The 22,834-nt window shown below is 47.7% G+C and overlaps 1 protein-coding gene across 2 annotated transcripts in view; it reads right to left on the bottom strand.

The window, feature by feature from the left end:
- Positions 1-7,232: 7,232 nt before the first annotated feature.
- The window catches only part of LRRN2 (leucine rich repeat neuronal 2), a 106,304-nt gene continuing 90,702 nt past the window's right edge, over positions 7,233-22,834 (bottom strand). For both annotated transcript variants that reach the window (XM_074936371.1, XM_074936370.1), the window contains exon 2: positions 7,233-22,344. In XM_074936371.1, coding sequence (XP_074792472.1) covers positions 19,898-22,072 — 2,175 coding nt within the window. In that variant the 5' untranslated portion in view covers positions 22,073-22,344 and the 3' untranslated portion in view covers positions 7,233-19,897. The remainder of the gene's footprint in view (positions 22,345-22,834) is intronic.

The following is a 22,834-nucleotide window of genomic DNA, read 5'->3' as shown; positions in this document are numbered from 1 at the left end:
CAGGAGGAACCACTACTTGTCACAGAGAAGAAAGGCGGCCTTGTGGTTAAGGCACTGGTTTGGGACTCAGGAGGTCTGGCTCCAAATCCTGACTCTGCCACAAGCTCCCTGTCACCTAATCTCCCTGTGCCCCAGCTCCCATGGGGATGATAATCCTCTTTTTCTCCCACTCTCTCTGGTCTGTTTAGATTGTAAGCTTTCAGGGTAGGCGCTATCACTGTGTGTATGTACAGCACCATGCAACAGCGGGCCTGTAGGCACTGCTGTCATACCAATAACGATGCAGTGTGACTAGCTAAACCCCTGGGAAGAGGCCCATCTTGTCTCTGTGCCTGGCTGTTGGCTTTCTGGATGGTTTATGATCTCGCTCAGCCCAGAGGGGGAATTTGTCCATCAGCTCCTCCACTGTCCTATTTGAAAACCCTGGCTGTCCACAGCAGTATTCAACAGTGTCTGGCTGATGGCTGAACATGGAGCTCTACCCTTTGGAGACGGTTAGTTGAAGAGAGAGCGCACAGCCGAGCTCAGGTACAAAATGGAGCTGTCACTACAGGCAGCTGGGGCTGCCTGCTTGCAAAAGGTCACTACCCTTCTCTCCCTTTGGCCTCCGTCCTGGGCCTTTCTCCCTCCTGACTTATGTTCCATCCTTCCCCTCCCTGACATCTCAGATGTCTTCCCCAGCTAAGCCAGACGCAGCCCAGTCAGCCTGCTGAAAGCTGCATTGTGCTTCTGCCTTCCCCGAGGAGGGGCTGGGGCCGGGGCAGTGGCTGGGAAATCACTAGATGATGGGGCTAGTGATCTAATTGTGGCCATCAAGGCTCTTCCTGGTGACCCAGAGAACAAAATGCTCCAAGATCCAATCAGCACAGGGATGAACTCTAGTCTATTCTCTGCATCCCTTTGCTCACCAGCAGGTCTTTACACCCAGGTTCCAACTAGCCAGGTTCTTAATTGTTTTGTTGATCCTGTCCGCGATGCACACAGTACTGACTGTATCCCCAAAGTCCTGTCCCAGTGTGCACTGGGCTCAGCATACAAGGATGGATTCTCTGCTTGTTCCTGAGTTTTGGCTAGTAACCACTCCCTCACCATACATGTCCATCTGTCTGTCTGTCAAGGTGTGTATAACTTGGCTGGGCTGCCCTCAGGATGTTCCAGGGCCTGCAGAATGAAGGGCTCTGAGAACCAACAGGAAGGAAGGGGTCAGCCAGAGAGAAGGTGCCAGATGTCCCGCTAAAATCTTACAGCCACCAAGTCAGGTGCTTGCTAAAGCACAGAGGCTTGATCTTGTGTGGATTTTACTGTGTTCCTTCCAAGCTGCTCTGATCCACTTTAAACTGGTGATTCTCTAATAGGAAATACCGCCACTTCCCAGCGTGGTGACACTCCCATGATTTATACTTCAGGGGCCCTGGCATCCTCTGCTAGGGAATGGGCTTTCCTGTCTTGGTCTGACAGAGCCGGAGATTGGTGACTGTCAGGGCACCCTCTACAACTCATCTGGTTATTCAGACTTTGCTTGATGAGCGTCTGTCTGCTGCTTCTGTGGCCCCTATCACTATGCCACCTAAGCACCCCACAAAGATCCCTGGGCTTATCCTCACAACCCCACTCTGCGCATGGGGAGAAGGAGAAATAGAGAGATAAGGTGGGTGGCCCAAGGACACAGAGCGAGTCTGTGGCAGAGCTGGGGATAAAACCCAGATCTCCCACTTTTCAGCCAAATGTCTTAAATCAAAAAAAGAAAAGGAGGACTTGTGGCACCTTAGAGACTAACACATTTATTTGAGCATAAGCTTTCGTGAGCTACAGCTCACTTCATCGGATGCATTCCGATGCTCACGAAAGCTTATGCTCAAATAAATGTGTTAGTCTCTAAGGTGCCACAAGTCCTCTTTTTCTTTTTGTGAATACAGACTAACACAGCTGCTACTCTGAAACCTACCATTAAATCAAAAAGACCACCCGAGGGCTGGGGAGTCCCTGCTTGTCATGCACTGGCATTTGTTCTGTCCAGCTACGGCCTCTCATTTAGGTCATTCTTAAAAGTCTTTGTTTGCCCCTTCCCCCCCTCCCCACACACACAATGGTATCCAGGCCCCCTGCCCGACGGAGCCTTTCAGTAGCTCATCAGAACACACCACAGGCACTCTGTTCTCAATCAAAATGAATTATTCCATTAAAGCAAGTCGTCCCCCGCTTCCCCCCCCACACACACACTCGTTTTAGAACATTCTAAGCTACGCTTTAAATTCAAATTGCAGACATTCTCTTGAAAGGTCACCGGGCAGGGCTGGGTTTGCACTGCTGTTGTATTTTGTTGCCGTCGTTCCTGTCCAGAGATCATATTAAATGCTACACCACAGCACAGGTAATATTCCTCATCGCCTGATAGAACGTTAGCATTGCGGAAGGGAGCAAGGGCTACAAAAATAATTTCAGAACCGCTGTACCATGCGGGAGCCTGCAAGCGCTCGTCTGTCTGCAGTGGGGCATGTCACATCCTGGGATGAGTTGTTTTTCTTACCCTCCTGAGCACTGGAAGCCCAGCTCTGAGTCCCCCAGCATACAGAACAGCCCAATGGGGCGTTTGATGACCAGGGGAAAGTTGATGAGTCAACTGACAGCATTTGCACGGGGCCAAGACTGATGTGATTCGAAATGTGTAAAGTGGTTTAATTGCAAATCAGGACTGGGGAAGGATTATTCATCCCACACCCCAGACAGCTTGGAAATTGACCCTGTGCTGCTTTCCTAGCCTTGGCGCTTTTCAATAAGCATGATTTAAAAGTAAATTGCCCACTTGAATACAGTAGAAACCACTTAATTGGGACAAGCTGGGTGAGGCCTATTGTTCCAGTGGAGAGGGGATATAATTTTAGCTTTGAATTCTGAAAAGACCTAGAAGGAAATAAATGAATTAAAACAATTCCTCCCTGATTTCCAACTCCATCTCGTTCTCTGTTAATTGCTGTACTGAAAGGCCAGAGCTCAGAAATGTTTATCTCCTGGTCTGAGCATGGAAATGAAAGGGGGCAGAGGGGTTCAGGAACACCTGGGTTCTCATCCCAGTTCTGGCACTGACTGGCTGTGTGACCAAGGGCAAGTCACAGAACCCCTCTGTTCCTCAGTCTCCCGACCTGTGCAAAGGAGATAATAATCATGAGATGGGGGAGGGGGCGGATCAGGTAAGGTTTCTAAAGCACTTTGGAGAAGACAAGTTCTATATATGCTCTGATACATAGCTATCACACAGCACAGTATGGGGAGGTGAACAGCCTTCAGTGGTGAAAGAACAGGTTAAGGACTATTTAGAAAAGCTGGACATGCACAAGTCCATGGGTCCGGGTCTAATGCATCCGAGGGAGCTGAATGAGTTGTCTGATGTGATTGCAGAGCCATTGGCCATTATCTCTGAAAACTCGTGGCGATTAGGGGAGGTCCCGGATGATTGGAAAAAGGCAAATGTAGTGCCCATTTTTTAAAAAGGGAAGAAGGAGAATCCGGGGAACTACAGACCGGTCAACCTCACCTCAGTCCCTGGAAAAATCATGGAGCAGGTCCTCAAGGAATCCATTTTGAAGCACTTGGAGGAGAGGAAGGTGATCAGGAACAGTCAACATGGATTCACCAAGGGCAAGTCATGCCTGACCAACGTGATTGCCTTCTATGATGAGATAATTGGCTCTGTGGATATGGGGAAAGCAGTGGACTGAATATATCTTGACTTTAGCAAAGCTTTTGATATGGTCTCCCACAGTATTCTTGCCAGCAAGTTAAAAAAGTATGGATTGGATGAATGGACTATAAGGTGGATAGAAAGCTTGCTAGATCGTCGGGCTCAATGGGTAGTGATCAACGGCTCAATGTCTAGATGGCAGCTGGTATCAAGCGGAGTGCCCCAGGGGTCGATTCTGGGGCCGATTTTGTTCAACATCTTGATTAATGATCTGGATGATGGGATGGATTGCACCCTCAGCAAGTTCACGGATGACACTAAGCTGCGGGGAGAGGTAGATATGCTGGAGGGTAGGAATAGGGTCCGGTGTGACCTAGACAAATTGGAGGATTGGGCCAAAAGAAATCTGATGAGGTTCAAAAGGGAGAAGTGCAGAGTCTTGCTCTTAGGGCGGAAGAATCCCCTGCACTGCTACAGGCTGGGGACCGATTGGCTAAGTGGCAGTTCTGCAGAAAAGGACCTGGGGATGACCGTGGATGAGAAGCTGGATATGAGTCAACAGCGTGCCCTTGTTGCCAAGAAGGCTAATGGCATATTGGGCTGCATTAGTAGGAGCATTGCCGGCAGATCAAGGGAAGTGATTATTCCCCTCTATTCGGCACTGGCGAGGCCCCATCTGGAGTACTGCGTCCAGTTTTGAGCCCCCACTACAGGACGGATGTGGACAAATTGGAGAGAGTCCACGGAGGACAACAAAAATTATTAGGGGACTGGGGCACATGGCTTACGAGGAGAGGCTGAGGGAACTGGCCTTATTTAGTCTGCAGAAGAAAAAAGTGAGGGGGGATTTGATAGTCGCCTTCAACTACCTGAAGGGGGGTTCCAAAAAGGTTGGAGCTTGGCTATTCTCAGTGGTGGCACATCACAGAACAAGGAGCAATGGTGTCAAGTTGCAGTGGGTCTAGGTTGTATATTAAGAAAAACTATTTCACTAGAAGGGTGGTGAAGCACTGGACTGGGTTACCTAGGGAGGTGGTGGAAACTCCATCCTTAGAGGTTTTTAAGGCCCAGCTTGACAAAGCCCTGGCTGGGATGATTTATTTGGGGTTGGTCCTGCTTTGAGCAGGAGATTGGACTAGGTGACCTCCTGAGGTCTCTTCCAACCCTAATCTTCTATGATTCTATAAAGCTGTCTAGGATTTTGTAATGTACCCGCTTCATAATAACATCGTCACGCACACGGAAAACACTGCCAATGTTTCACAAGTACGTCTGCAGTTTGAATGTATCCTTTAGAGACAAAGGGGTGCCTGCTTTAGTTCTAATTTAATCAGACTAATTGTGATTAATAAATATGTACCTGCAATGAGTTGTTCTGAGATCTGGAAAGTCTCCCTGTAAGGCTTGAACGGAGCCCAGATACCATGGTGATAAGCCAAATAAAGGGTTGTAATAATGAACGAATCCATGTGACAGACACAGAGTGCATTAAATCAATGGAATGAATGCCAGCTAATGGTATTAAAGAATGTGGCCTGCCCATCGGTGCCCCATTTTCCCCCATCCAGAGCTGTGGGGACAAGAGCAGAGAAAAGGTCCTGGCTTCTAAAGAGTGTCATTGTCCGCAAGGTCTCCATCACTGAAGCTATTCTTGTTGTTTGTATGATAGCTGAGCCTTGATGCCCCAACTGAGCTCTGGGCCACACAGACACACTGTACATCTCATTGAAGTCAGCCCTAGGCAGGGGGTGTAGGGTTGACCTTGACTAGCCACACTGAAGTACAAAGGGCCTGGGCCGCTTGTCTCCCCCGGGGATTTGACATGGTGATAGCTATAGCAGGGGCAGAGCCTGCACCCACCGTTTCCAGGAGCGTTTGCATTAGCCACGCCACTGCCCGCGGCTGCACGACTATTTCTCACTATATCTCACCCAGCTTGTGTACGCGAGCTGGGGAATTCCACCCCCTCGCTCGCAGTGTAGAGGTAGCCTTAGCATGCAGGACCCCCCAACATTTCAGCAGCACTCAGTCCAATTACCTAAAACCCCAGCCAGTGCCATTGGTGGATCCAGGTCACACCATTTTGGAAAAAGGACGGCAGAAAGTTCGGGTGGGTAAGTCACTTCCTTGGCCACGCTTTGTCATGCTGCACCCTGCTGGTTCATCTCACAGGCCACCTTCTCCTCTGATACCCCTTCCTCTGCCCCATGGACTCACAAGCCAGCAGATGAGGTGCTCTTTAGCTGGCACTGAGATAAAGAGATTCCCTTGCAGTACAGAGAAGACAGGACTCAGCTGTGAATGAGAAGGGGATTCTTTAGCGAGGCTGCTGGACACAAGACAGCCCCTGTGGTTCTCTCTGGCCCTTTAGTGTCCTTTCACAGGGTCTCCCTATGACCTGGCCGCCATTAGGCTCCCATGGGATGAAGTGCTGGATCTTTCACTCAAAAGGGCTTCTTTGCAAAGGAGCCACTCCTCTGCAAAGAGATAAATGTAAGAGCCCAGACTTTCAGCCCCCTCACAGTGACACCGGGCTGCTGCCTGCAGGCACCTCCAGATGCATCAGTGAGTAGCAGCCTGCCTCCAGTGCTCGCAGCTCTTTCAGCCTATGAAACCCAAAGCAATCCACCTGCAGAGTGGAGCATCTGCCTGCGGCCTACTCTAGTTAAACCCCAGGGCACCAGCAGGTCTTGGAGCTCATCAGGCAGACAGCTTCCCATCTGATCTAACGTGCCTAGGAAACACGTCTCTAATGAATTCTATTACATAGCACTCAGGGATGTTCTTAGATCACTGGGGATTTTTTTGAATCTTCCAACCCCTTAAGCCTGAACTGCAAAGTTGAACACACTGATGTACCTTAGTCACGGCTACAGTCACAGCAAGTGTTCTAACCGCATGCCTCATTCCAGACGGCAGCATGTCCTGCTATGCCAGACCTCTCCCCACTTCATTTGTTACCATGATGTATGAAGAAAAGGAGGACTTGTGGCACCTTAGAGACTAACAAATTTATTAGAGGTGCTGTGCGTATGCTTAGTGAGACACAGTCCCTGCCCTGAAGAGCTTGCGATCTAAACAGACCAGACAGACCAAGGGTGGGTGGAAAGGACGGAGTCTTAGCCTCATTTTATAGATGGAGAACTGAGACCTAAAGAGATTAAAGGCCCTGACTGAGCAAAGCACTTAAGCATAGGTTTAACTCTAAGTACGTGAGTAATCCCATCCCTGTTCAGCAAAGCACTTCTTTTGGGTAAAGTGTATATCCTTCTTTGAAGGCAGAATGGTAGAAACACACTACTCTCAGGAGAGGCAGTATAACCCAGTGGGTAGGGCACTGTACTGGCAGTCCAGAGACTTGGGTGCTATCCTTAGCTCTACCACTGACCTTGGGCAAATCTCTTTCCCCCCGTCTTTGTCTCCTCTTATTATGTGTCCGTACAGTGCCCAGTGCAATGGGGCACCAATCTTGATTGGGGCTTTTGGATGCTTCTATAATGCCAGTAATAAGATTCTTGCAAAAGAAGAACACAGCCCTGGGTTCATTCAAAAACATTTTTATTAGGTGCTTAAAATAGAATCTGGCACACAATGTTCTCAACTGGATTTGTCAAGAAGCTAAGTTGCATATGAAATCCACAATGCTGTTTACACTGAGAAAGAGGGGAAGAAAAGAGCAGAAGGAGCGGTAGCAATTGCTTCACTGTTATTCCTAAAGCAAATAGAAGTAAAACAGGAATGAGGGGCAGGGTGGGAGGTGGACAAAAAGCCAGGAAGGACTGTGGTTTATGGGAAAGAAACCACAACACAGGTGCTAAACCTGATTGGGGCAGGATGAGGGGAGAAGTATTTTTAAACAAGCCTTTTAATTGCAAATGAAAACTCAGGGTGTAATAGTAAAAAGAAAAGGAGTACTTGTGGCACCTTAGAGACTAACAAATTTATTTGAGCATAAGCTTTCGTGAGCTACAGCAAGTGAGCTGTAGCTCACGAAAGCTTATGCTCAAATAAATTTGTTAGTCTCTAAGGTGCCACCAGTACTCCTTTTCTTTTTGCTGATACAGACTAACACAGCTGCTACTCTGAAACCGGTGTAATAGTACATACTCATTCTTTGCCCTTTGATAGTCACCTTCAAATAGATCTTTCGCCCTTACTCCCATTAGTATTCCCTTAAGTGAGACTCAATGGAACCCAAAGACTATCCCTCCTTATGTTCATAGATTTGTAGATTTCAAGGCCAAAAGGGACCATTCTGTTATCTAGTCTAACCTCCTGCATAGCACAGGCCAGAGAACCTCATCAAGTAAAATTCCTGCATCAAGCCCAATAACTTGTGGTTGAACTAGCCTCTAGAAAAGCAGATGTAGAATTGCAAGTGATGGAGAATCCCCCACACCTTTGGGGAAGCCATTGCAATAGTTAATTATCCTGTCTGTTAAAAAGTTGCTCTTTGTTTCCAGTTTGAATTTCTCTAGCTTCATCTTCCAGCCACTGGCTCTTGTTATGCCTTTGTCTTCCGGATGAAAGGGCCCTCACATATAGAGTCATCCTAGGTCAGACACTCACCTAAAAATCTCCCCCTTTTTGAAGCATCTTCAACCATTATTCTATGCTGCAAGCCTCATTCTCCCAAATAAATGAGCAGCAGACTGCAAAGGTAAAACTTGATTGAGCAATTTTCTGCTCATTCTGTGTTTCAATGGGTGGATGCTTTCCCTCCATGAGGGACTGACCTTGAAATGAATTTAAGATGCTCTTAAGAGTTTGCTGTGCCTAAACTTTTCTCTGCATTAAGTACAGCCCCTGGCTAATGTCATGTCAGAATGGGAAACGCCTTCAGGAAACGGGTGTAGCTTTATCTCCATGGGGAATATAGTTCAACCAGTTCCACTCTCAACTTCAGATGCTTCTGAGTAGCGGTACACTGGGGAGAACAGGGGTAATTGGTAATATACTAGCTTTGGTTATGTGAATGATATCAGCCTCTACTGGACAGCCCACAGGGAAGATAAAGGACCTACTACTGCTTTCCACTTGGGGAGCTCTTCCAGTTTAAGTGGGTAGAGGCTATTCTTTCGGGACCAGGATGTTAGGGAGTGGGACATAGGTGGTCTGGGCTAGTGGCCAGAGTAGGAGTCAAGTCTAGTGGGCAGAGCAGGTGTCCAGCTGGGGAATGGAGTCGAGGGTCAGCACCAGAGCCAACTGCTGATTACCAGAGTCAGAGCCAGGAATCGAAGCTGAGGGTTGGATACCAAATGCCAGAGCCAGGACTGATATGGTTGGAAGCGAGGTGTAAGGGCAGGAACTGGAAGAGAGACAAGGATCAGGCATGGAGCAGGAGCATGGTGGGAACCAGGAGCAAAGGCCCTGGTGGGGCAGGAGAGGATTAGGAATCAGGAAGAGAGTTGGGTGAAGGCACAATCAGGATCCAATGCAGCAGCAGCAACGGGGAATCATTTAGTTGCTCAGATGAATTCCTGTGCCTCCTTCTGGCTTAAATAGCATGGGTGGACTAGTTGGTGAAGCTGGGCAATCTTCCAATCAGCACTCCCATGGGTGGTGCCTTGGCTGACGCTCACCAAGTTTCAGCAGTCATTGGGTGGAAGCCAGGATGCAACAGCTGTCTGAGAACTCCCAGGCCCGGATTTGAGAGCTGGGATGTCAGACAGGGTTCCAATCCCAGCTCCGCAGCTGGGTCTGCCTCCTGCACCACATCCGAGAGTTGACCACCACTCCAGAGCAGTTGGATATTTCTGTGACAATGAACCCCAGATATCAAACCTTCACTTGTTTCCCAGAAATGTGGGCAAGCTCAAATCCTGGCTCTGGGGAACTCTGGGCATTCAGCATGGAACCCCAAATACCAGCATGCATGAACTTGGGGCATGTAGGTCCCGCTGTAGCTGGGAACTTGGCAGCTTGGGCCTATCTCTACTGATGACTTGTGTGTAACATAGGACGTAGGTTGGAATTAACTGGTGGCCCGTTGCACAGGGGGAATTTCATCTGTTAAATAATAACTTATTCCATGACTAGCCCTAATGAAACCAGTGGGACTATTCTCATACTCAGTGTAAAGGTGGCAGAATGTGTCACACAGCCTGTCCCATGCTATGTATTCCCTCGGAGTGTCTAGACTCAGAAGGCATACTGAAAAGGTTTAATTTAAATTGGTTTCTAAACCAGTTTAGTTCAAAACCCTGTATAGACACTCTAATTTTGGTTCAAAAGTGGTTTATGTCAGTTTTATTGAAACCTGTTCCTAACTGATTTAAGCTAAATCAATATGAGCCAGGTTTAGATCAGTTTAAGGGTGTCCAACCAGCCCTTTTCACTGGTTTAACTAAAACGATTTTAAATTACACCTTTAGTTAAACCAGGGTGACTTTGCATATAGACAGATTTTCAAAATAGCTCATTTCCCATTTAAATAGAGGGGTAACATTTTCAAAAGTGCCTAAATCCCATTTTCAAAAGCGATAGCCACTCAAAGAGCCTAAATCTCATTGAAAGTCAGTGGAACTTTGGCCCTGAAGTGCCTAGGTCACAGACACTTTTGAAAATGTTTTCAGATTAGCTCAGCATCCAACATGCTGGGGTCTCCAGCAAATCCAGCCACTTAGCTAGGTGCCTAAATGAATACTGAGCTCTTTGAAAATCTGGCCCAAGTTTCCTATTGCAGGAAATGCAACTTGAATGTAATCATGAAAGAATCCTTAGCAAATATATAATCTATTAAATTGACCAAGACTAATTCTTTACCATAGAAGACAGCCTTTCTGCAAGCTGCTCAAATGCCATTCATTTTAGACCCAAAGGTACATTCCATTCCACACATATTTGGGGATCTCCTCACACATCAGAAATAAAGGATCATGAAATGAGGTCGCTGAGTCATTTGCACTAGATGACTGTATCCCGCTGCATTCTGAGTTCCCTGCAGGAATCATAGTTTGTGTCTCCCTAATTTCGGATCCTCATCACACATTGTGTCCCGCCTTAAAGGCCCCGGTGTGCTGAGGGCTATGCCTCTCCATTTAGTGGCCATAAAGGCCCTGATTCAGCAAAGTGTTTCAGCACAGGTTTAATTTTAAGCCTGTGCTTACGTTTCATTAAGTCAGTGTTGGTGAATTTTTTGATGGAGAGGGATGATTTCATGGAATCATAGAGATAGAGGGTTGGAAGGGACCACGAGAGGTTATCTAGACCAGGACCAAGTAAACCTAGACCATCCCTGACAGATGTTTGTCTAATCTGGTCTTTAAAACCTCCAAGAACAGGGATTCTACAACCTCCCTCGGTAACCTGTTCCAGTGCTTAACTATCCTTAGAGTTAGAAAGTTTTTCCTAATATCTAACGTAAATCTCCAGTGCTGCAGATTAAGCCAGTTATTTCTTGTCCTACCTTTGGTGGACATGAGAACAGTTGCTTACTGTCCTCTTTATAACAGCCCTTAACATACTTGAAAACTCTCATCAGGTCTCTGCTTGGTTTTCTTTTCTCAAGACTAAACATGCTCAGTTTTTTAATCTTTCCTCACAGGTCAGGGTTTCTAAACCTTTGATCATTTTTGTTGCTCGCCTCTGGACTCTCCCCAATTTGTCCACATCGTTCTTAAAGCGTGGCCCCAAAACTTGACACAGTACTCCAGCTGAGGCCTCACTAGGGCTGAGTACAGCGGAACAACCCATATCTCACATATGACACTCCTGTTAATACAGCCAAGAATGATATTAGCCCTTTTTAGCAACTGCATCACACTCTCGCCTCATTTTGCTGGAATATGTAGTTTGCGGAGTTGGATCTCAAATCTGCAGTGTGTTACCTCTATGAATGGCCTGGAATAGTGTTGATTTTAAGCTGTAGCTGGGGATAAAAAGCTGATTTGAGGCAGAGGGGCATATATGCCCAAAGCGTGGCCAATAAAGTCCTAAAATAGTCTCCCAGTAACATCAGGGTGACAAGGACAAAGCTGATCAAGGGCAGGATTATACTGCTGGTAAATCCACGCTATTTATATTCACTGAGTCAGAGGCAAGAGACAAGTACAAGCAACTATTAGGGCTGTGTGCATTTCTTTTCAATTGCATTTCTTTCCAGTGCATTTTTATGTGTGTTTGGGGCACTTTGGAAAGTTGCCAGCATTCCCTTCGGTGTTTGAATGCCCTCACCGCAGAGCTTGGCTCCAAATCCAGATCTGAAGTTTGCAAGAGGCGGAGGCAGGAAGGAGGTAGAAGAGCTAATGTTCCAGTTTGGATCGTGTTATAGGGACTGGGACCAAGCCACAAAGCTGAGGTCTGAACTACCCCTAGGGTGATCAGACGGCAAGTGTGAAAAATCAGGACAAAGGTTGGGGGGTGATAGGCGCCTATATAAGACAAAGCCCCAAATATCAGGACTGTCCCTATAAAATCGGGACATCTGGTCACCCTAACTACCCCCAAGATCCAAGGGGTTTTGATCTGGCATTCCTATCTAGGCAATCCTGCTGTGTTAGCTCAGAAGCCAATGGGCTTTTCAAAGGAAGGTGAGGAATACCAGGGGAGCCTATCAATGAAAAGCCATTTTTCTTTCTCTCCATGAGAGGACATCCTGAGGTGACTTATTCCTGGCAGTCAAAAAATTACCCCTCGTACATCTGCACAACTGTTTCATTTGCACGATCCAGCCTCCGACGGGATGGGAACCCATAAGTCCCAATCACAAGGCCCTATAAAACTTTGCAGCTGTTGTAATTCACAGAGGAACGTTCATTCTTGGACTAGTCCTTCCTGATTAGTAATATTATCACTGTGGCACCTTCCAGGCAATGATTTGTGTAGGCAGAGCTGGGTCGTTTTTATGGCCAGTTCAGAGAGTTCGGCTTATTCTGTTCTCTCTCGTGCATAGACTAGTTGGAAAGAATTTTCTCAGGCTCCCCTGCCAAGCTCAGCGTGAGCTTTGACTCCATCAGACCCTGGAGTGGGTTTACTGGGGTGAGCTCAGTGGGTTTCCAGGATGGAAGCCCAGGGCTGGAACTAGTATGTGTTGCAGGTCAGGAATGAGGAGCATCAGCAGGCAGACGACTAGAATAGAAGATGGGGCTGCAGGTGGGAACTGAGGTGCATTAGCAGAGCAAGGAAAGGGGGGCAGAACTGATAGAGCAGGAAGGCGAAAGGGCGTCCACAGAGCGTGCACAGCCTGCTCACATGATAAGCGATTACGTTACTTAGGGCTAAAATGCTGCTCCTCTGAAAAACATTTGGAATGGTGGCGCTAGTGCCATGCTCCGGAATTGCTGCAGAGATAATAGTGCTTTACCCAAACCCCGTTGCATTTGTATGATTTCCCATTCCAATCATAGAGATCTCTATATTTAAATAGATGCTTCTCCCTTGTAATCAGGCTGTCGCCTCTTGCATCAGTCAGAAAGACTGGGACTGTTTGCTTTGGAAGGGAGGAGAGAGAATGGCAGAGAGCTATGCAAAATGAACAGGGGAGAGCAAGGCAGGCTGGTGCCCTTGTTTATGCCATCAGCATATACAAGAACAATAAGCCACTCTGTCATTTCAGAAAGGAATACATTACAAGCAGGCAAAAGGAAAATGCATTTGGAAGCAAGGTAAAAACAGACAGTGGAAGTAGCAGCCATGTGTGTATCTGTGTGTGATGTTACTGAAGCAAACAACTTAAATTGCAAAAAAGAGACTGGACATTTAAGGTGAAATTTACCTTTGTGCACAGAAATTAGTACAAGGCACGTAAGCCCTTCAAAAGAGGGCTTAAGTGGTGCAAAGGTTTCAGGCTGGCCCTCTGCACAGGAGTGAATTTCACTGCGGGATGAATATCTTTGACAGTTACATTAGCTAGGGTAAAAATTAGGCAGGGGTATGGCTGCAGAGAACACATTACCAGCTAGAGGTCAGGAAGTAATCCCATCTCCTTCCCAATCATACCATTCTTCACCATGAAATGAATGTTGTGGGGTTTAATAGTTTCCTCTTTAGCATTTAGCCGTGGCCTTTGTCAGAGTAAAGATCCCAGAGCAGATGAAGAATTGGCCCCTTAAAGTTCCATAGGAGGCAGGATACAGGACTAGGTCAGCTGTTATCAATTTGTTCCAGTCTATGTGACTAGCTGAACCATTCTATACTAATATAGTTTGGCTCTCTCTGCATTGGCTGGTCAAACCCTATAAGAAAGAAACCCTATATTTAAGCATGGTTGCTGAATTTGGTTGTACGGCCAGGATAGACAGGGTCCATGGTACTATTTAGCTAGCATGATGATCAGGGAAAAAAATCACTGGTTATGGAAACTATGAGAATCAGACCATCATCACAATATTAAATAGTGTATTCCACACAGTGCTCTTCAGATGAGGATCTCAAAGCATTTTAGAAGGGAGGGGTTAGTATCATTGTCCCCACTTCAGAGAGGCTGGAATTGAGGCACAGAGAAGCAGAGGTCAACATTTTCTGAAGTGCCCATTCATTTTGGGGGCCCACCTGGAAACCCCTGGGACCAGATTATCCAAAGAGCTCAGGCACCAAAATTCTGTAAGGGGCCAGCTTTTCGTAAGAGCTCAGGGCTCGATGGCTGCTGAGTTCTTTTGAAAATTTTGACCCTAGGATGTGATTTTCATAGGCGCCGAGCCATGGCAGGTCAGAATTTCTGCAAATCAACCCCAAATACTCTCAGTTTGGGCTGCCAAATGACCGAGGCCCACCAAATCAGCAGCCGCTTTTGAAAATGTGGGGCTAAGTGACTTGCCCAAGGTCAGGAAGTGAGTCAGTGGTAGTCAAAAACAGAACTCAGGCTTCCCAACTCCCAGTGCCCTGCTCTAACTACTGTTTAAATGCAGCTGTAGCGAGCACAGCTGGGTTTTAGCTAGTACAGTTGTGATACCAGAGCAGACAGGAGTGGGGAAAAGGAAGCATCCATAAAGGAGAGAACAATTCAATGTGTCAGTGCTGGCAATCAGAGTGGTGTATTTTTGTATTCATTATATTCTGAAGCTCTGTAAGTATCACTGTGATTCCCAAAGTCAGCTGAAGGCAACTGAGAAAATAGAAGAAGAAATAAACAAGTAGAATCTTCTGCCTGCAGGAATTAGTTGTAGGTTAAAATAAACAAACCAAGCAGCTGTTGAAACCTCACCTCCGGTCCCAGTGTAACATTAGCAGTAATGATAGTAATGATCACAGATGTCCTTTCCCTACACCTACAAAATTACAGCCTTTAAAAGGGCTGTGTGTTTGTTTTGCTTGAGGGTTAGCTACATTTCTGCCACGCGTAGGAACAAGATCATCTCAAATGGAGAGAGATGAAAATATGGCCCCGTGACTGATTAATAAGGGAGCTTTTTATATAACTGGGAGGAATGGAATTAAATCAAAGACATGCCTACTCCTGGGAAATTTACAGGCTAATATTCCCAACTGATCTCACACTGATCCAGCTAAACCAGTGGGGATTTTTTTGTAAATTTCCCCAGTGTAAAGAAAGGCAGAAGAGAAAGGATAGTTAGGCCCCGACCCTCCAAATACTTGGCTTTACATACGTGAGTAGTTCCATCGAAGGCACTTGGGATCCTATAGAATCTCCAGAGTGGCTTCCATTCAGCGAAGTACTTAAGCACATACTTAGCTTTCAGCCTGTCCCATTGAAGATAATGGCAAATCTTCAATGGGTCCCAAGCACAGTGATTAAGTACTTTGCTGATTAGTGCTGGTTGGCTGAATTGTGGCTGGTAAGAGCTATCATATGGAATAATGGATCAGAGAAGGCTGCAGCGAAAGCTTCTGCTCCATAGGGAATTATCATGCATCCGTCTTTAGATTTAATAGCCTTGTCAAAGCCCTAGGCCTAGTCTACACTAGGAAATGTTTGCTGGTATAGTTATACCAGTACCACTAGACCAGAAAATCCCTCCTAGTGTCGACCAAGTTTATACCAGCCAACGAGTGCTTTTGCCAATATAATGCACCCAGTTCCCAAACAAAATGAGCTATACAGGCAAAACCATTTTTTGTCCCCAGTATAACCGTGTCTACACTAGGGCTTTTGCCAGCATAGAAATGTCATAAAAATAACCACACCCCTAGCTGACATTGCTATACTAGCAAAAGTTTTAAGTGCTGACCTGGCCCTAGAGCACGGAAGTGTTCCAGTGTGATTTGCCCTGGTGTCAATCTTGCCGGGGGTAGCCCTTTGCCCTGGTGGCTAACATTCCAATGTTAACCAGGCCTTGCAATTCCCACGTGAGATGTGCAAGCTCCAGTTTCATCCAGTCCGGACAAGCTCGCAGGCTCTTTCCCTGGTTTTGGGAATTAAACTGTTCTCTACTTTTTCGGCATTTTTATTTCAGCCAGTAAGAGGCAACCTCCATGCAGTGGTGTCAGCCCAGGGAGCAGGGGCGTGCTTTGCCTGGGATGAGTTATTCTGGCATCGCACTGAAGGCACCTGCTCACTGCTCCCAGCTGGGACAGGGACTCAGTAATTGTTATGTTTGTACACCTGGTCCCATCTGGGAATGAGGATCCAGGAAACAAAACTCCTAACTTTAAAGCAGAGACAGAGTCAAGCTGTAAACCTCCCATCTGGATTTGAAACCCTCCAGAGTTCAGGGCAGGGGAGAGGTACTGGGATGTGGGGTTGGAGCCCAACTCTGCACGGAAGAGTAGAGGTCTGAGGTTAGGCAGGTCACAGAGGACTGGGCCATGGAATCCCACACTTGAAGTTGTCTACATAGGCTGCATCAATCGCATAATTTCTTCAGTGTTCTTCCACCATGTCAAATAGTCCTTCTAGCTTTAAGTGTTAAGGACATTGCGTTGCAGCACAACATCAGACAGGTCTGTAGGTGGGCTGTCTTGCTTTCGGGAGGATGTGCCATTTTCTTGTGTGTTTCTCCCAAGTTCTGACTGGGAGAGCGGCATGTCCATTTTTTAAAGGGAAGTCATTTTCCAGCTGCTGTTTATCCAAGGAATAGTTCAGCCACCATGAAGAGTGCAAGCTCCCCCTGCCTACTTCACCAACACACCTCATCCCCAGCCTGGAGCAACCTCTTCTGGACTTGAGAGGAAAGTTCAGGCTCTATGGCCCAGTCAATCCTTGGTGTCTCTGCTAAGGTGGCCAGTTAGCGCCAGTTACGGGGTGATGGATTTTGCATCAAGAGATGGTGGTAGTGTCTTGACAGCTCCATTTGAGTGGCTTCTTTCCTGTGAATGAGGGGGCTGGGGGGAGAGAGAGAACAGAATATCAGGGTATTCTAAAGCAGGGATGGTTTTAAACAGGTGGCTTAAGGCATCCAACAGCCTCCTTGTAACTGCAGGGCAAGGACAGAGCTGGAAGGGCTGCTGGCATGTGTTGCTGGTGAACTTGCAGGAACAAGCAATGTCTGCTCCTTTATCAAGGCAAGCAGGGCACGGTGCCCTCATTGATTTGTGCATCTTAACATTCATGAAGATGTCCATGCAAATTAGCCAGGGCTCACTCAGCAATGGTTGTGCATCTCCGAAAATCGACCGTCACCGATGGTGCTTGCGGAGTAGAGGGGTCAGCTGTGTGTGTGAGTGAAAGAGAACAAGACACACACACACTCATAGTGGCTTCTTTTCATTGCTCTCCTTGCTGTTCACCTCAACAGGGCTAGCAAACTGTAGAGGCTGGGACTTCACATCCCAGGCCATTTAAATTTTTAATGAAAGCCTCTCTCAGACACCCCCCCTACTTCCCCCCCACCCCAATGCAAAAGGTATCTGTCTGCCATTATCCCTAGGCTGGGCTCAGAAGAACCAGGAAGGGAATCTCTCTTCATCTTTGTTTTATTTCTTCTCTCTGATCAACTCAGAGCCCCTCCCAAAGGGGGGGAAGGCATGATTATGTTTACAGATGCTCTAGCAAAGCTTAGCTGTGTACACTTTGGTCTCTGGGTCTTGTTTATTTGCTGGTACATCACGTTTTGTTTCAGGTGATTACAGCTAACCTGGCTGAAATTTTCCCTCTGGCACTGTCCCTTATAATTGAGGGAACAGATTTGGTTCTGGAGGAAAGAAAGGGAATTATTATCCTAGCAAGAGACGGCTATAGCACCGTCAGGGGCTGGGCAACTTTCCTCTGCAAAGCTCTTTTGATGCCTTCAGTCCTGACCTGTAGCTTGCTGTTATTAGTGCAGGGTTCTCACACACACACTATTCTGCCAGTGCGCCCTGCTCTTGACCTCCAGCATTCCCTGCTATTCCAGACCTGGCCTTTTCCTAAGAAAAGGTTGCCAACCATGCCAAATTATGCAGCGATTTTTTTTATGTGGATACACATCTGCTAGATCTAGATGGAGATTTTTCTCCCTATGCCATTGTACCACGTCAAAAAACTGTACATGATTAAGGTAGAGCTTTTCTTAATGTTTGCAATGGGCACCATGTGCCCCACAGTGGATGGGGAGCATTATGTGGAGCAGGGAGTATTATGTGGAGTGACTGGTCTAAGGGCCTGCTCCACAACCCATGGATTTCAAAAGGCTTTGGTCCTACCTGAATTTGCTGCTGTCAGAGCACGGATGATGGCAGGTCATTACGGAGATGGTGATGAGGGCGCATCGGATCAGCCCATGCATGTGTCTCGTTCAAATTGCTCCTCATCTCCCCATGCCTTTTAACCTGGAACTCTCAGGACACCAGGGCACCATCGGCACTGGTCTCAGATCTCAGATAGCCAACTCATTTGTCTTCTGTCTCCTTACAACCACCATCTTGCCCAGATTTTGAAAGATAAAGCAACGGTCATAACCATGAACATTATACTTCCTGGCGGGAAAATTGTTTTGTCATGTACTTACACTGACCCTTTTCTGGTGGCTTCTTTCTATCACTCTCTTTCTAGCTATCCATCTCTTTCTCCCTCAGCCAACTCACCTGTCCTTCCTTTCTCTTTCCATTTGGTTCCCCCTCCCACCCAATTAAAGGCTTCTTAGAATTTTAAAAGTAAACAAATGAGTTTTTAAAATAAAAACATCCATACACCACTAGCGAAGGGAAGCTGACTCTCCCAAGCTCACTGATTTGAAATTCTACAGACAGCATCATCCCTTGGTTTGGCATAATTAGAAACAGAAGGGGCAGGGGGAGAGACTCATGCTGTCCACCGGTATGTTTCATTTGCAATTTTAATTGCTTATCAGAGAAAGAGAGGTGATGACAGCACTGGAGACCAGAATATTTATTCCCCTCGCACCCATAAAGCCTCTTCTCACTTTCATCTCCTGGGACGTTTCAAGTTATGCAGTGGGACATGTGCAGAGAGCAAAGTGCAGCTATTTGGAAGTAAGACACTCTGTTCCTGGAACCTCTGTCACATCAAAGATTTCACCTTTCCATACCTCCCCGCTCCCCCCTTTGTCTCTGCAACAATGTTTTTCTAGCACGAACCCTTCACGCTATAGACCAGTGTACAAAGGTTTTTTGTTTCTTTTTTTTTTTACAAAAACAGAAAAGCAAGAATTTCCTCTTTTTTTTTTTTTTTTGTAACATTATCCACAAAAGTTTACAAAATAGCCTTGAAATCAAGCTCTGGGATTATGGGATCCAATCGGCTTTTCACGGCAGAATCCAGCCGGAGTCACGAAGACGTCACTAGCCAGTTAAGAGATACAGCAGCATCCTTGTTTTCTTAGCCCAACTGTCATCTTCCCCCCCTCCCCACTCTGTTCCTTGAGGTGGTTGTGGGTGAGCAAATAAGGGGGCTGGCAGGTTTGAGTTGTGGTTACCTATGGCTGTACACACAAAAAAAGTCCCAAAGGGAAAGGCCTTTGTGTATTTCTAAGACAGGGACCACCCAGATAGCAGACTAACAGCTGGGCGGCTGAGGGCTTGGTTTCATCTGTGGTTCTACAGTATGGCTGTTCTTGCTCGTGCTCTCTGCTCTGGGCATTGCCTTTCATTGTCCCTGTCTGTGCTGAAGATTCACTCAAGAACCTTTCCCCCAGTAACAGCAGGTTGTCTGTAAGAGAAACAATCTGTTTGGCCAAATGTTGATGGGTGATTTGGGTGGGGCATGGGGGCAGAGGGGCACCGCAAGGCCTGGATGTTGGCCATGTCCCTCTCCACTTGCCACGCTGCTTTGTTTGTCAGTCAAGTCTTCTTTTTATTTTTGGCAAAAAGTAGTTTCACTTGCCTTCTCCCCGACCCCCGAAACCGCCACCACAACTCCACGCCCCTCCAAAGAGTCGACCTTCAAGAGTCCAGCGGCGTTGCTTGCACCTCCACGGCTAGGAGCTTCTCCCCAGGCCTCCCTTGATCCCAGTGTTTGACGAAAGGAGGGTAGACCACGCGCACTGAAGAGGAGCCTGGGTTCCATGGCAGGCAGTGCAGGAGCAGCTTCCCAGGGCTCCCAGGCTGCGGCCTGTAGGAACCAAAGCCATAGTGGCCAACCAGGATGGCTGAGAGCAGTAAGATGCAGAGGGCCAGCACTGTCAAGACACTCTGCCTGCTCTCCAGGTACCGGTAGCCATAGCCAGCCTCTTTAGTCCTGGCATTCACACAGGCCACCTTGGACTGCAAGTTTAGGAAGGCCACATGAAGGCAGGCCCAGTACTCTGTGCCCTGGTGGAGCCGGGTGATGTTATACAGGTGGGTGCCCGCAGGGATCCTGGCCACGTTGGTCACATCCAAACTGGAGCTGAAGGAGAAGCTGGACCAGGTGAGATTGGAGGAGACCGTGTTGAGGTGGGGCTTCCAGGTGACAAGGATATGGTAAGCCTGGACTTCCTTCACCAGGAGCTCCAGGTTGTCCACACTGAGAGGGAAGGAGCTGTTGACCATCAGGCTGACGCCCTTGGTATCGGCACCGATGAGGTTATGGGCCACGCAGGTATAGAGCCCGGCCTCCTGTGCAGTTATCTTGTGAATTTCCAGCGTCCCTTCAGGGTGCACCTTGTACCTCCCATCCTCCAAGTAAGGGATCAGCTTGACCCCAGACGGTGTGACCCAGTAGATCTCTGGTTCCGGTTCCGCCAGGGCCCTACAATGTAGTGAGATGTTCTCACTGTCTGCCACCTCCAAGTGGGAGGGGAAACTCTTGGTGGAGATGAGAGGCAGGCACTGGTCAGTCATTTCCCGGAAGGGGACATCCCGGATGTGCCTCCTCTTCAGGTCTGGGGGATCAGCGCACAGCGTGGACTGGGGCTCGATGAAGCGGATATGGTTCTCGGTGCTGTTGACCCAGCGGATGACGCAGTCACAGCGGATAGGGTTGCTGTGGATGCTGATCTCCTGTAGGTTGGGCAGGGACTCTACCGTCTGCTTATGCAAGGCACTTAGGGCGTTGTTGTTGAGCATCAGGGTCTCCATTTGGGGCAGGTGATGGAAAGCTCTGGGGTGGATGAAAGACAGCTTGGGATTGTTGGTCACGTCCAGTTTGGTCAGCTCGGGGAGGTTGATCAAGGCAAACTTGTCTATGGAAACCAGCTCCTCCATGTTGTTAAGTCCCAGCTCCTTGAGGTGTAGCATATTCGTGAAGTCACTTTGCCTGATCCTCTGCAAAGGGTTTTTGTTCAGATCCAGGAACTTAAGGCCAGGGACTTGCTGCAGTGCCCGCTTGGGGACATTCACCAGCTTGTTGTCGTAGAAAGATAGACTCTCCAGGCTTCTCAGCCCTTCCAGGGCGAAATCTGAAATCTCCCTCAGGTTCATCCCAGCCAGAACCAAGCTCCTCAGGTTTAACAGAGGCCTGAAGTTCATATCCAAGATAGCATCCACCTTGTTGCCTCCGATCATGAGGATCTCCAGGTTGGGGAGCACCTGGAACCAGCGGCTGTCAACTGTCCTCAAGAGATTAGAGTTGAGGTGGAGCCGAAGGAGGTTACTGAGGCCTGAAAAGGCCCGTGGGGAAATCCTACGCAGCTGGTTGTGGTTCAGATACAGCTCCTGGAGGTTGGCCAGGCCAGAAAAGCTGTTATCGGACAACTCGGCCAGCTGGTTCTCTTCAAGGTGGAGGCTCAGCATCTGGGGCATGTTCTTCAGACTGAAGTCCCAGATGTCTGAGAAGCTGTTCTGTGACAGGTCGAGCTCTGTCAAGTTTTTCAGATAGTCCAGCTCACTCTGGTCCACTCTGGCAATGCGGTTGCTTTGCAAAAGCAGGGTCTGTGTCCCCTCTGGCAAGTGCTCGGGCACTGTGGAGATGAGCAAGTCATTGCAGTCCACGGTAGCGGCCTCCCTGTACACAGACCTGGGTGTGTACCAGGGTCTGATCTGACACACACACTGCAGTGGGCATTTCACCTTCCAGGGCACTATGGGGACGGCTGTGGCAGTTGCCACACAGATGAGAAGCAAGTTCATTTGAAAGTGTCTCATTTTCAACTGGCAAGACCAACTTCCTTCCAGGGCAAAAACTTTCACAGGGCACATCCAGAACCTGGCACGGGGAGAGAGAGAGGTGGAAATAGGACCGCTCCACACACAGAAAGCCCCTGCCCCAAGCCTCTTCCACCATTCACGGGTGTTCCCAGCAGCGTTATTGTTCCTGTTGAAGGCTGTACAGCTCGGCTTTCCCTGTAGAAGAGGTCATAATGTGCTGGGTGGAGCTTGCTCCTTTAATGGGAATTTCTCCTTTTCTTCCTCCCAAGGTGATTTATTTTTTCACTCTGCTGCATTTTTGAGGTTTCCTCTCAAAGTCGTTCCTGAAAGAGCCCAAGGAACAGGTCACATTAGAGGAGAACTGCACAAGTGGCAAACAAAGCAAGACAGAGCAATATAGATTAATCCAGCACCAGCAGTAATGAGAGGAGTGTTGGTCTTGTGGTCAGGAGCTCTGGCTTCAGCTACAGACTCCTTGTGTGGCAAGTTATTTAATCGCTCTGTGCCTTACCAGCTATAAAATGGGGCTGATAATATTTCCTTTCTCCCATCCTTTGTCTGTCTGTTTAGGTTGTGAACTCCCTGGGGCAGGGATTGTCTTTTACTGTCTGAATGTACAGCACCTTGCACAATGGGGCTGTGCTCTCAGAGGCCTCTAGATTCTACTGTAATATAAATAACAATAACCCATTTCTTTATCTGGCTCAATTGAAAACTAGAGAGAGGTCAAACCAAGACCTCGGAACCCAGCATCCTCTGGTCTTCCAGATCCTGTTCCAGACTTGGTGCCTGACCCCCAGAATGAACCAAGCC

The sequence above is a fragment of the Natator depressus genome, chromosome 21, assembly GCF_965152275.1.
Source record: "Natator depressus isolate rNatDep1 chromosome 21, rNatDep2.hap1, whole genome shotgun sequence".
NCBI classification, from domain to species: domain Eukaryota; kingdom Metazoa; phylum Chordata; order Testudines; family Cheloniidae; genus Natator; species Natator depressus.
The sequence above is the reverse complement of the archived record's forward strand: the minus strand, read 5'-3'. Positions and strand labels throughout refer to the sequence as shown.